The sequence below is a fragment of the Lissotriton vulgaris genome, chromosome 2_1 (assembly GCF_964263255.1).
Source record: "Lissotriton vulgaris chromosome 2_1, aLisVul1.2, whole genome shotgun sequence".
Classification (NCBI taxonomy): Eukaryota; Metazoa; Chordata; class Amphibia; order Caudata; family Salamandridae; genus Lissotriton; species Lissotriton vulgaris.
Window position 1 is genome coordinate 388552014 of NC_141687.1, and position 14533 is coordinate 388566546.

The 14533-nt window shown below is 38.1% G+C and overlaps 1 protein-coding gene across 1 annotated transcript in view; it reads left to right on the forward strand.

Annotated features, from left to right (window-relative positions):
- LOC147730418 (aldehyde oxidase 1-like) overlaps window positions 1-14533 on the forward strand; it is a gene marked incomplete at its 5' end in the record, with an annotated part of 524934 nt that overhangs the window by 364058 nt on the left and 146343 nt on the right. The window contains one exon of the mRNA XM_086954065.1: window positions 2323-2409. Within this exon, the coding sequence (XP_086810191.1) occupies window positions 2323-2409 (87 nt within the window). The remainder of the gene's footprint in view (window positions 1-2322; window positions 2410-14533) is intronic.

Below are 14533 nucleotides of genomic sequence, written 5' to 3' on the forward strand. Positions count from 1 at the left end.
AAGTAGAATTAAAAGACAGGAAATGTTATAAGCATAGAGTGGAATCAAGACTAGTAACCCCTTGGTATTCAGCAACCCTGACATTCAGCAGTGCCAGCAGCAGACTCCTATTAAAACATTTGAACTCCTACTTCTCTGTATACTAAAGTGTACAAAAAAGTAATGGATGGAATTCTTGAACTATCTCAGCACCTGGTAATTATTTGGGCCACATCCCAGTCCATCATTATTTTGCCACCTCAATTTGGACACAGTCATATGCAAATGAGTCTTGACCCTGTTCCAATGAGAACAGTCCAGTCCTAAGTGCCTGGCAAGGTCCTCCCTTACTGGAACAGATGTAATTCAGCACCGATTTCTCCCTAGTTCGGGCTCGTTAGCCAGGTATAGCATGGTTTCAGTGACAGTGTGCATGTGACTCATGTCTGAGCATATTTCCGTCTCACTTAGGGCAACATACAAAAGTATACAATAAATTGATTAATGGAATGCTTAAATGTATCTGAACCAATTGTAATAACTCTGGTTCCATCCCAGGCCATCTCATTTTGCACACCATCCCACCTTAATTGGGACCCCACCATATGCAAAATAGTCTTGGCCCTGCCCTAATGGGAACAATCCAGCCCAAACTGCCATGCAAGGTCCTCCCAGAACCGAACTAGAAGCAATCCAGGACCGGTTTTGCCCTAGTTAAGGTACTTCAGACAGGTATAGCTTGGTTCCAGTGACACAGTGTACACAGGTCTCATTTCTGGGCATACCTGTCCCTTTCAGGGTGACATGTTGAAGTATACAAAAAGTGATGAATGGAATGCTTGAATTAATCTCAGCCACTGGTAGTTTCTCAGAGTCGAATCCCAGTCGATCATTATTTTGCACACCATGCCACCTTAGTGGACCCAACCGTATGCCAATCAGTCCACCCTGACTGCCAATGGGAGCAGTCCACCCTGACTGCCAACCAAGCTATACCTGTCTGAGGAGCCCTAACTAGGGCGAAACCAGTCCTAGGTTTCTTGTGTTCCAGGTCAGGAAGGACCTTGCCTAGCATTTCGGATTGACTGTTTCCACTGATTGACTGTTTCCACTGAAGCAGGGTCAAGAGTGATTTATATATATCTGTGTCCAAACTGAGGTTGCACGATGTACAAAATTGCAAAAAGAAAAATGGACTGGTATGGTTTGGGGCCGAGTAATTACCAGTGACTGAGATTAATTCAAGCCTTCCATCCATCACTTTTTTGTATACTCTAGTACCTCCTACTCTGTATAGCATGGCGATAGACTAATACTCTCAAAAATATATCCGTTTCATCTGATGTTATTTGTAACGTAATGCATTTGTTTGCCAAAACAAAGTAAAAGCTGTACATTTCTTATAAATACCAAAACACCAGTTTTTCTAATTTTGTACTGAGACCAAGCCAACATCTAATATTACTGTTGCTTCTTTTTTTAACCGTAATAGATATTTTTCTTTTCTGAAAAGTCACCCCAGGTGGAGAACTCTGCTCCGCCAGCGGAGTTTCTGGAGTTTTATCTACTCCAACTCTGTTGAGAACGCGACATTCAGGCAAAACTCCTACTCCGTGGCGGAGTGGAGTTAACCGGCCCCTCCACCCTCCCTAATTTGATTATTAAAAATGTACCTGCTGTGGCGTCCACCGAGTTTTTTTCCAATTCCGTGTAACTCCGCATAGTGGCACTCCGCCAACTCCGCCCGACTCAGCTTTTCAGACTATGCATACGCATAAGAAATTTCACATTATTGCAAGTACATTTACAGTTCTAGAATTTACACCAACCCTAAACATAGCAAAGTCTGGTTAGATAAAAAATTGGGTAAACGCCACATCAGAACAGGTTCAGAACCAAAGAAGCGCACATTCCACTTCCCAGCAAAAATACAATGCATGCATTTCCAATATGAAATAAAATCATATTTTGAGGATTAAAGCATTGAATGTGGCTCAATTAAATGGATCTGTAGTAACCATAAGAGATATGTGTGCAACCACTATACATCCCTTGGATACATCCGGCATACTCTAACTTTAATAAAAAGATAATAACGTTGTACAAGTGGTATTGAGAAGTTCCTACTATGCAGAAACAGATACTGACTGGTATATAAAATATTATCTTTCCAGATAATAAAACTAAAAAAGGTCAAGTGGACTCAGGAAAACCGTCATTGGTCAAGAAAAACAATATTTTGCCAGAAATTGGTTATGCTTATCTGCAATGTTCTTTATTCAGCTGTGCTTTATAGTAAACATTTATTATTAATCAACACATCCCTGTCACCTTTTTCTCCAGGTGGGATTCATGAACGATGGGCGCATCATGGCTGTGGACATCTTACATTACAGCAATGCAGGGTGCACACCTGACGAGTCTATTCTGGTAAGGTTCACTCAAGTAGTGTATTTCTGCTGTATACACATTGTTCAGCTGAAAACTTTGCGTAGATCTGCCCACTTAGTTTTGCAAATTCTTAGAAGACAGATTCTCAGACGATATCCATTTTTGTTCTGTTGTGCTCCTTTTATTCTCAGAACGTCACTTAAAGTTTGGAGTGCTAAACCCATTGCAGAAGAAATGTAATGACACATTTTAAACAGGATTGGTAATCATAGATTACTCCAAATTTAGAGTCAGGATGATGTGTGCCTAAAGTTGAAGATGCCATACTGGAGTGTTGTGCCTTTGCCACAACACTCCAATTTGCCACAATATTCTCAACAAAATGAGAGGTGCTGACAGCACTATCTGCAGACGTGTCCTCAACCTCAAATAGTGGCAGGAAGGCAAGGAAAAACTAGTCAAAGATTTGGCCATGTAAGTAAAGGGCTGATATGTTACTGGATGGTGTGAGGTCAACTTTCTACCAGACCGGCGGACCATCTTAGCCCTTTCAGTAATCTGTCTATAAAGAATGTTGTTAGGTTAAATATAGATCAACTAAAGAAAGAGCAGCCCTACAATCCAAAGGGACAGAGCTCTGTAAAAGACTTTCCAGTCATAAATAACTCCCTTTGGAAACCACTGACATTCAATAAAACAGATATACAAGCATCCATTCACCACACATTCTCCACCCCAGGCTTGAACGAGTTGAATATTGAACAATGACTCGAATCTTTATGTCTCCAAATTTATTAAAAGCTTTTTTCCTTCAATATATCAGAATTTGTTACAACCATTTCATAAATTAAAAATTGCATCAATAAAAACAAGACATAAAACGTGTATCTACATAAATATCAACATAAATACAATCATGTAGAGGAGAGAAAACATACAAGACAATCAGATCTGACAGTAATTTGGGTTAATTTGTAAGAATCAATAAAGCTACCACATTACAGAAACCAATTAATTTTCTAATGTGATCATCCGGGCGTTTCGGTGGGTTAAAAAATACAAAACCACCTTCTTCAGGACAACAAGATATTCTCCGCTTAAGAATATAACGATCTAAAAAATCTGGTGTGGAACACTCAGATATTTGATATTACAAAAGGACGCCACCCCATAAACCGATCCCATAGTGTGGAAAAAGGAGTGTCAGAGCCTTTCCTTTAATGGCTGTAACCAAAAGTGTGAGTTTTTAAAATCTCTAATATGGTGAAGCGCTATCAAATCACCTAGTTCATCTCAGGAAACAACCAATTTATATCTCCACCATATATCTCCAATATAGATCAGATAAATCTCCCATAGGTATCATAAATCAATGTAGAAGCTGAAAAGCTTTCTCGTTATGCATTTTTAGGACGAGGGTACACTTTCCTTATGCCAAGAGGCGTTAATAGCTCTCTGTTTTAGCCAACGGGTCGCACGGGTGCTCGGCGTCTAGTTTGAATCTATTTCTAACTAGATGCCAAGCATCTGTGCGCAAATGGTACCCTATGGGAGATTGATCCCATCTCTATTGGGAGAAATAAGTTCGTCTTTCCACAGGCAACTATCAGGTATAATACAATCAAATTGAAAATATGTATAAAAAGCATTAGTCAAAACACTATAAAATCCCAACTAATAGCGCCTAGCAAGGATTGCCATCGTGCAAATTGCTTATCCCCATGGTTTGAGTGGTTCAAAACACCAAACCCTTGCCTATTACAGTAATCTAGGAGATTCCATATAACAAAATATCTGCCTACAGGCATTTGCACATTGTAATCACAAATTACCCGTAAAACTTTATTGCCTTTAACACATGCTTTTCACAATAAATAAGTAAGGCTTACTTGCTTTTTCATTATAAACAGATCACACATAAGGAGTCTGACGTAACTTTTTCCAGAGGACCAATAAGTCCGCTAACCTTCCCCAGTGGTTTGACACTATATACAACCCAGGTCTATTGAACTGCACATAATCATGCATATATTTATAAAATCACAAATATGTACCACCAAGTGTGGATTGAGCCTGTCTGTATCAAAGGATATTCTGTTCTTCAGGTGCAGCTCATTGCAACCTTGCCAGCCTCCTGTGCATGAGGTCACATGCTCCTTATATAAGTTTGCCATTGGACGTTACATCTGTGTTCTGATTGGCTGCTATATCTGGAGTTTCTGTTGGACTTAGGGTTAGGTTTCTGATTGGCTGATAGGTGTGGGGTTCAGATTGGTTCCAGGGCTAAGGTTTCTATTGAGCCTAGGGCTCAGGGTTTTGTCTCTGATTGGTTGCTAGGACTAGGGCTATGATTGGCTGTAAGAGCCTGGTCTCCTATTGGCCCTAGGGCTTGGGGCTAGAGATGCGATTAGTTAAGGTTAGTGTTAGGGTTCCCATTGGCCGAAGGGGTGACCTGACTACTAGGGCTATATAAGCTTAGGGCGCAGGGCGTCTCAGCCCAGGCGTTGAGGCTAAAGGCAGAGAGGAAAAGGGAAGTTGCCTGTTTCAGCCTGGTTGGGCCTAGGGACAGAAATGCTGCCCTTTTTTTTCATTCACCATCGCCCACCTTAACACATCCACAAACATATTAAAACACACACACAGCGAATGTACTCTACTAATTTACTACAAACAAACCTTACCCATTTCAGTGTCTCAACATCCACTACAAAACCCTACAAGCCACACCTATACACCCTTCTACCCCAACTACCACACAATGGCACCTTCACTCTCACACAAAACAAAAGCCTATCCCATACTGATGGAGCAGTAATTTCTTCTGGTAATTTCTCAATGCAAAACCCTCATGCTACCTCTAATTTACCAGTCAAAAGGTGTTGGGCCTTTCACACCATGTATTACCTTCAGGAGACTTTAAATAATCATGAACAGTCATAAATGCAATCATTATTTAAGCCAATAAAGAGAGTTGTTGAGTATTTAAAGGGTTTTATTTTCTAGTATAAAGTTAATTTTCTCTGACCCTTTATTCATTAGTAAAATATCAATCAGGTTACAGAATTTGGAAAACAGGAAAAATAGCATTAATACAGAACATATTACAGTCTGCATATAAGCATTACATATAGGAATGTGGCGCAAAATGTCATTCAAAACTCTTAAAGAATTTCTAAGAAAAATAGTCTTGCAAGGCTAATCAAAAATCAAATCGTTTTAAAAATCTCACATTAAGAGAAATAAATGCATAAGTCAAAAAAAATCTTTTCAGACCTAATTAATTAGTCAAAGCATAACTTAAAGTTTAGCATCTAAATTTAAAAAGCCTTTCTATCTGTTTGGTGCCCTGTGCATCTCTGTCTGTGTCTAAAGAGCAAGCAGGGAGTGAGATAGCCCCTCCTTCACCAGACCTCAAAGGAATGCACCTGCAGTGCCAAAATATGACGTGAAAGCAAGAACCCTCCCCCTGACTCTCCTCGGACGCTTCACAGTCTCCCGGGACGTTCTCGTACCTAACCCATAGAATGAAGCAAAGCCTAAGCCAAAATGAGCAAGAAGTCAGCTGAGCTGAAAAAGCCAGCCCCTCCTCCGGAGAGGTAGTATTTATACACAAGATTTTGGCAGACTACACTAAATGTTGCATTTCAGGAAAACCTGTATGTTGATTGGTCAGTCATGATGGCATGAGTTCTCATTTTCCTGACGCATTCAAAAACCTTGACCTTATTAGTTTTAACAAAAGACGCATACATGAATAATACATTTATAAACATTTGCAACATTTACTAGGGAAAATGTGTCTATAGTGTCCTTCCTTCCTGTCAAAGCGCAGCAGGACGGATACTGTATCAAACTGGTACATTGGCACAATCAAAAGAATGTATAGTTCAAGCTGTCCTTCACTCCCTCGTGGTTTGAGGAAAGCTGCCACAGTCTGCGCATGCTCTCTTCTCTTTCAAAGCAATCCATAACTTTGATGGTTTCACAGGCAGCCATTTAATGGTAGGCCCCAAAAATAAAATAAACACAAAGATAATGTTAATTTCATGTACATCAGCACATTATGTTTCCAAACATCATACTAATACTCATTATAAATGTTTACCTAGCCAAGCTACTAGTGTAAAGCAGCTTTTCTATTATTTATGACAAAATGCAAAATAAATGTGCAATGTACAACAAAGAAAAAGAGGTGTTATTAACTGAAAATATTTATCAAAATATGCAACAAGTCAAAGTCTTTTAAGACAGAAATAGCGAATGTAGATTATAAGGGATGAGCTGGGAAGAGAGAAACATATTCTATTAATCTTCAAAGCTAAAAAGGCCACTTTTCTCTACATTGCAAAAACACATGTTAATTCAGCAAAAGCAACTCAGACTGAATAGGCCTCATTTTCATATTTTTCATGCGCCATGTTTTTAACTTGCACCAAATGGTGCGTGGCAATTTAAATGCAGTCTGTCTGAAGCACAAAAAATAAAACAATGCCTGACTGCAGATGAAATCTGCTCCATCAATCCACCCTTCTGATGATTCAAATCATAATAAAATGATTTATATTTCATCACATATTTGATTTTCAAAAGTGACATTTTTTTTTTATTGCAAAAGCTGCGCATATAAAAATGTTACTTCTATTTCTAAGGCAAACACAAGTCTATCTGTAATCAGATCATATATAGCCAAGCTCAAATGTTTTAGTACAGAGTTCTGGAAGTAGCTTCTTGGAACAGTTAGTCTTCTTTAAAATAAGTAACTAAAATAATAAAAAAGGAATTCAACAGGACAGTTTCAGCATTTCTTTGCTCTTTGTCATCAGCTTGCCATCAGAATGGCTCATACAGTGTGGCATTCTCTACCTTTTCAATGCAAATTAGACTACTTAGGTGCTGAGAAACTCTGACAGAGCACCATCAATCTCTTGCAATTTTTCAACCAATGCCTTTCACTCTTATTTTCACTTTGATCAGATTCAGATGTTTCACCACAGCATCTCTCAGATCAAAGCGGTTGCACCATCCATTATGCAGATCTTGTGTAGCAGCTGCAATCTGGTGAGAAACTGCACACTGTACATCAACCAGACCTACACAGCCATAGCTAGTGTTCACATCATTGTTTTCCACAAGTGCATTTGCATATGCATTTTCAAACCACTTTGGTGATGCTGAAACACAGTCTTTTGCAAAAGGTAACTCAGTGCTGCCATTGTGTTGCTTTATTATGCTTGACACTTCAGGCAGAGAACTACAATCCATTCCTTGTCCAATCTGTTGTTCTGCACTCATTATCTTTGAGACCACATTATGATCTGATTTCAGAGAAACTGGTAAATCTATACCTGGGCATCAGTCTTTGCAATAACACTTTTGCCACTATGCAGTTGTCACTTTTCCCAAAAACATTTCTGATACAACCCTGTAGTACTGCTTCAAAAACATTTTCTTGAGTCTCTTTTAATTCAACTGTGAAGATTCCATAGAATGTACATGCTAACAGAACACACATTTGTGCAACTGAATTAGCATTTCTCTCTCCCATGACAACAGTGACTCTCATTTGAGCAGATATACTGCATGTTATGGTAAGGGCAATCAATTTCGAATTTTGGACTGGGGCAACTACTGAGAGCCATGATGCTTTGACACCATAATGCATAAGGAGCACAGCATGTGCTGCTTTTAATGTGTCACCTTTCAAACATGGGCCATCTACAAAATGGACATTGTTGGGCTGACTCAGACATTCATCATTAAAGTCTGATTTTGGCTTTATGCATATTTTCATGATATTTAGACACTCATATTCATTATCATCACAAACCAATTCATTTGCTGACATTTCTGTGAAGTTAGGGTCAAAGGTCATTGGGCAATACATCACAGAGCTTTGAACACAGTCATCTTTTTGAATAGGCAATGAGAGAGTGCAGCCCTCCCTCTCACTGCAAATTGGTATATTTCCTTTAAATAAACTTTCATTCCTAGTGCTGGGGCGCAACATTCTTTCTCTTTCAACTCTAGGAATGCTTTTTTGCAACTGCTGTCCGATGGAAGCGGATCAGACACATCCTCATGTGTCAGCCTCAGTAAAGGCTTAGCCACTAGGGAAAGGTTTAGTAGCCACTCTCTACAGCAGCTAACCATTCCCAAAAATGTCCTGACTTCTTTCTGAATTTGTGGTGGATTCATCTGGTGAATAATTTCCACCTTCTCTGGTGACACCTTTCTACCTCCCTTTCCAATTTTGTTTCCCAGGTATTCATCTTCTTTTTGACAGTACTCCTGACTATTCTCATGCATTGGCACTGTTACATGGACTTTTCAAAAATCAATAAAAGTAAGCCATTCTTCAGCACATGGAATGTGAAAAAATATATTGGCTGGATTCGGTACCACAGGACAACATGGAAAAATTATGCTTTTAATCTCCTGCACTATTCTGTTCTTTTCATTTATTTTCTGTGAACCTGTGATCAGAAAGTTACATAAACTTCTAATCAATTCCAACAAAAATCCTTTAATTGGTAAAATTCCTGCAACTGATGGTGTTCCTGAATACATGTCATTTAGTTCTAATTTTAATAAGACATGTTCTGCACATTTTATTAATCTGGCATCCTTCTCTGTAAACTCTCTTATTTCTGTGTTTATTATTTTTTCAAAATCAGAAGGTAATTTTTCAACTGTCTTTTCTGAAAATAAAGCTACAGCTGTTTCTTGTTGGGCCATTTTAAAATGTACATCCTCATCAGGAAAATGAACATTATCTGATGTACAGAAATCTGTGCTACTTAATTTGCAAAACAATTGTTTTTCTGCTAGGCCTGAATCACAGACAACAGTTTTGCAGTTTTCCTCAAATGGGCCTAATTTTGGCACATATTTTTCTAAAACTGGGTTTGTAATTTCTTTGTTTAAAACTCCTGCATTTAAATCTGGACTTTCCACTGCCTTCACAATGGACTTGGTAAATTCAGAATTGTGAGGGTTAAAACTCTCATTTTCAAACACAGCAACCTGTTGGACTGGGTTCTGATTTTGTCTCTGGAAATAATTCACATTTGCTCTGGACATCTTATTTAAATTAATTTTAGCATTTTCTATATTTTGTGGGATCTTTGCTTGAAAAATTCCTGCCATATGTACCTGTTTCTGAACTGACATTTGCATTTGCTTAGCTTGCATGTTTTGCATCTGCATTTCTCCATGTTTTTGTGCATCATGTTTAAATTTATTTTTCTTCTTCCAATGCTCAAATCTGCTATAAAGATGGCAAAAGGACACATTTTCCAGCAGTACAACATCCATGCCTGAATTTTCACAAACCAAAACACCTTTACTTCCATCCTGTGTTATTTTAATCTGTACCCAATCAACATCCTTTGCTGGCACTCCACCCTTCATGAAAATAATCACTGCTATGTTTTTCTCAATTACAACAGCAAATGATGGTGCATTAATGCAAACCCTTTTCATTGTCTCTTCACCTGGCCCTTGAACAACATTAGATTCAAACCACAATTTAGTCAGCATGGCAATGTAAAAGAACATTTCCAAATTAATGCACAGCTCTTTTATAATCTCAACAAATCCATCAATTTGTGGGTACCACAGCATAATTCTGTCTCTCAATTGTGGGAATGTGTTCAGAAATGCTGCAAGTTCACTTTTATTCTGTGGCATAGGAACATGCACTTCTCCCACCTTTTCTCTCAATGAGTAAGCAAAAGCTTCTCCCTCATTCTTCTTCTTATTTTTCTCAACTAAATCTGGTGACTTCTTTTCCTTATCCAGTTTCCTTGCTAATTCTTGTGGTTTCTTTTTCTTCTCATGTTTTCTTGCCCATTTGTCTCCTAATTTCTCAAACCCAATGCATTTAAAAATATACTTTATTTCTGCAATGTGCAATTGCATTCCTGAAGAACACATTTTCTCATTTGCTTCATCATCCATATGTACCCTAAAACTTTTCTGAGATGGAAAACTTCCTGAAACATCAGTTTCATAATTTTGAGCCAAATCTGTCAGGCCATTATGTGTAGTTAATGCACATGCAACTGTTTCATTACTCAGGGAAATTAATTCTTTTTCCTGACACTGGTTCACATTTTCATTATTTAAACAGCATGGACTGTTATTTTCTCCATATTCAAGTGCTGAATTTAAAACACTAAACTGTCTCTCTTTTTCAGGGCCTGTGTTAATATGTTCTCCCATGTTTTCTATCTTTTTAATCACTGCTGCTTCCTCTAAGCAGGTTTGAAAAATCACATTTTCAAATATTTTTATTTTATCCTGAGCTGTAGATGTTGTAAAGGCCATTTTCCCCTCACCTTTCAGTGCTTGGGGTAATTTCTGTTCAATAATCTGTGAATTCTGAGTTTCTGAAATAAACTCTGCCATAATCACTCCTTCTGCAGCTCTTTGAACCTTTTCAGTAGGGACCATATTAATTGGGACAGTCATAATTTTTCTATGCATTATCTGTGCATCTGCAGTTAGCAATTCTTGGACTGAATCAGGCACATTTGAAGCAGTAACACCTGGAGGTATTACTGTCAGTGCTGAATCAACAGGTAATGGGTCAATCTGAAATATTTGCACAGTTTTCTCAATCTGTGTTTTTCTCTGTTCAACAGAAGCAGTAGCCACTGTAGTGCTTACTAGTACACTATTGTCAGTATTTTTAATGGGAACCACATACAGTGGTGGACACTCAGTTAACAATGCATCCATTATTTCATCACCTGAATCATTATTTTTTTGAAGCTCTTTATCATCACTTATTCCCTTCTCCTGTATCTGGTGCTTTACCTTTTTATCCTCACTTGCTTTCTCTCTTGCTACCTTTTCCCATATGCTTAAGGCCTCAAATTGTGCAGCTTTAGATGATGTCTTTATTTCACATAAGACTTCCCTTAATTTGTCAATAATTTTCAATTCAAAAGTACCATCTTTTGGAAACCTCAAAACACCCTCTTTTTCAGTAATCCTGCACCATTGGTGAACCCACATACATTTATTTTGTCCCAAATTGGTAGACATAAAATGCACAGGTGTTCCTTCAGGAGCATCACCAATAAAAAACGAATTTTTCACTTTACCTCCTAACAGCTTCTTTAAGCCTTCAAACATTTTCATTTTTGCAATAGTTCAATGTAATTTCTTTTTTCCAAAGCTGTCAGTCTCAATTTTAGTCAGTTTTACTCCTACTACTGACCCTCCACAAAATCTTACTGCAATATTTTCTTAATCAATAACTCTGTTAGTAACAACATAAATACATTCGCTACTCTGTCTGTTGTGCTAAATAAAGGATAGATTTATATTCACTGCGAGTAACACATTCCGCTTACCCTTCACAAAGTAAGACCTTCCGTTTACTCTTCAAACACTACAGGTAAATCCCTTCCGCTTACCTTTCACTCAAGCTCAGAAGAACCTGCTACTCCTTTGGCCTTATCCTTCAGGATATATCTTAGGCCAAAGTTTCACCAGCGAACCCTTTTGCTGTCAATCAAGCTCAGAAGAACCTGCTACTCCTTCGGTGTGACCCTTTCTAGGTGATATCAGACCAAAGTTTCACCAGCGAACTCTTTGCTACAATCACTCACACAGAAAATAGTCCCTAATTCAACACTGCCAGCCCTACCTAGCTTCTCAGTGTTATTCCAACAGACGAGTAACCTCAGTGCAGTGTGGCTTCCATTTACCACCCGCTATTCCTTCCCGGGATTCCACAGGTGTGCATACCTGCGTGTTCAGACTACATAGAACAAGACACTAACTTAACATAAAGAGTTAAAACATGTAATCAATAACCGAAAATTATGTCATATGAAATTACCAATATAATCAATAACACCATCAATTCTAAAAATGAGCAAACTGTCACCAACAGTAAAAATCCTTACTATTTTCAACACTTTGAAAAAACCAACCTAGCATATTAACAACATTTCACAACCCTATTGATACTCACACCACTTCTTGCATCACCTTCCAGTACTGCTTTGCCAGTCTTCAGGTTCTAAGCATTGGAGTCAGGAATCAGGACTTGGACATTTATCTAACTTGGCCAATTATTACATTTCCCTTCTAAGGTCAATGGTCCATTAGTTGAATAGTTGATGGTGAAATCAATAATCATTAATCACCAAAATAATCAATAATGACCATCCTCTGCTTACCAAAAACTGATGGAGCGGTAATTTCTTCTGGTAATTTCTCAATGCAAAACCCTCATGCTACCTCTAATTTACCGCTCAAAAGGTGTTGGGCCCTTCACACCATGTATTACCTTCAGGAGACTTTAAATAATCATGAACAGTCATAAATGCAATTATTATTTAAGCCAATAAAGAGAGTTGTTGAGTATTTAAAGGGTTTTATTTTCTAGTAAAAAGTTAATTTTCTCTGACCCTTTATTCATTAGTAAAATATCAATCAGATTACAGAATTTGTAAAAAAAAGGAAATATAGCATTAATACAGAACATATTACAGTCTGCATATAAGCATTACATATAGGAATGTGGCGCAAAATGTCATTCAAAACTCTTAAAGAATTACTAAGAAAAATAGTCTTGCAAGGCTAATCAAAAATCTAATAGTTTGCAAAAATCTCACATTAAGAGAAATAAATGCATAAGTCAAAAAAAATCTTTTCAGACCTAATTAATTAGTCAAAGCATAACTTAAAGTTTAGCATCTAAATCTAAAAAGCCTTTCTATCTGTTTGGTGCCCTGTGCATCTCTGTCTGTGTCTAAAGAGCAAGCAGGGAGTGAGATAGCCCCTCCTTCACCAGACCTCAAAGGAATGCGCCTGCAGTGCCAAAATATGACGTGAAAGCAAGAACCCTCCCCCTGACTCTCCTCGGACGCTTCACAGTCTCCCGGGACGTTCTCGTACCTAACCCATAGAATGAAGCAAAGCCTAAGCCAAAATGAGCAAGAAGTCAGCTGAGCTGAAAAAGCCAGCCCCTCCTCCGGAGAGGTAGTATTTATACACAAAATTTTGGCAGACTACACAAAATGTTGCATTTCAGGAAAACCTGTATGTTGATTGGTCAGTCATGATGGCATGAGTTCTCATTTTCCTGACGCATTCAAAAACCCTGACCTTATTAGTTTTAACAAAAGACGCATACATGAATAATACATTTATAAACATTTGCAACATTTACTAGGGAAAATGTGTCTATAGTGTCCTTCCTTCCTGTCAAAGCGCAGCAGGACGGATACTTTATCAAACTGGAACATTGGCACAATCACAAGAATGTATAGTTCAAGCTGTCCTTCACTCCCTCGTGGTTTGAGGAAAGCTGCCACAGTCTGCGCATGCTCTCTCCTCTTTCAAAGCAAGCCATAACTTTGATGGTTTCACAGGCAGCCATTCAATGGTAGGCCCCAAAAATAAAATAAACACAAAGATCATGTTAATTTCATGTAAATCAGCACATTATGTTTCCAAACATCATACTAATACTCATTATAAATGTTTACCTAGCCAAGCTACTAGTGTAAAGCAGCTTTTCTATTATTTATGACAAAATGCAAAATAAATGTGCAATGTACAACAAAGAAAAAGAGGTGTTATTAACTGAAAATATTTATCAAAATATGCAACAAGTCAAAGTCTTTTAAGACAGAAATAGGGAATGTAGATTATAAGGGATGAGCTGGGAAGAGAGAAACATATTCTTTTAATCTTCAAAGCTAAAAAGGCCACTTTTCTCTACATTGCAAAAACACATGTTAATTCAGCAAAAGCAACTCAGACTGAATAGGCCTCATTTTCATATTTTTCATGTGCCATGTTTTTAACTTGCACCAAATGGTGCGTGGCAATTTAAATGCAGTCTGTCTGAAGCACAAAAAATAAAACAATGCCTGACTGCAGATGAAATCTGCTCCATCAATACCACTAACCAATCCACTGATCACCAACACAACACAAATCCACACCATACGTAACTTTCCCGTCCAGATACGCACTCCCTGCACATACAAAGCACCAGCTCTACCTTCTATTTACTCCTAACAGACCCCTTTCTGTCACCACCGAACCTATACTCATCCTTCCATCTTTTAATCCACCATCACAACCACACAACCCTTATTCTCCACTCCACCAAACATATTACCTCTTCCAGCAA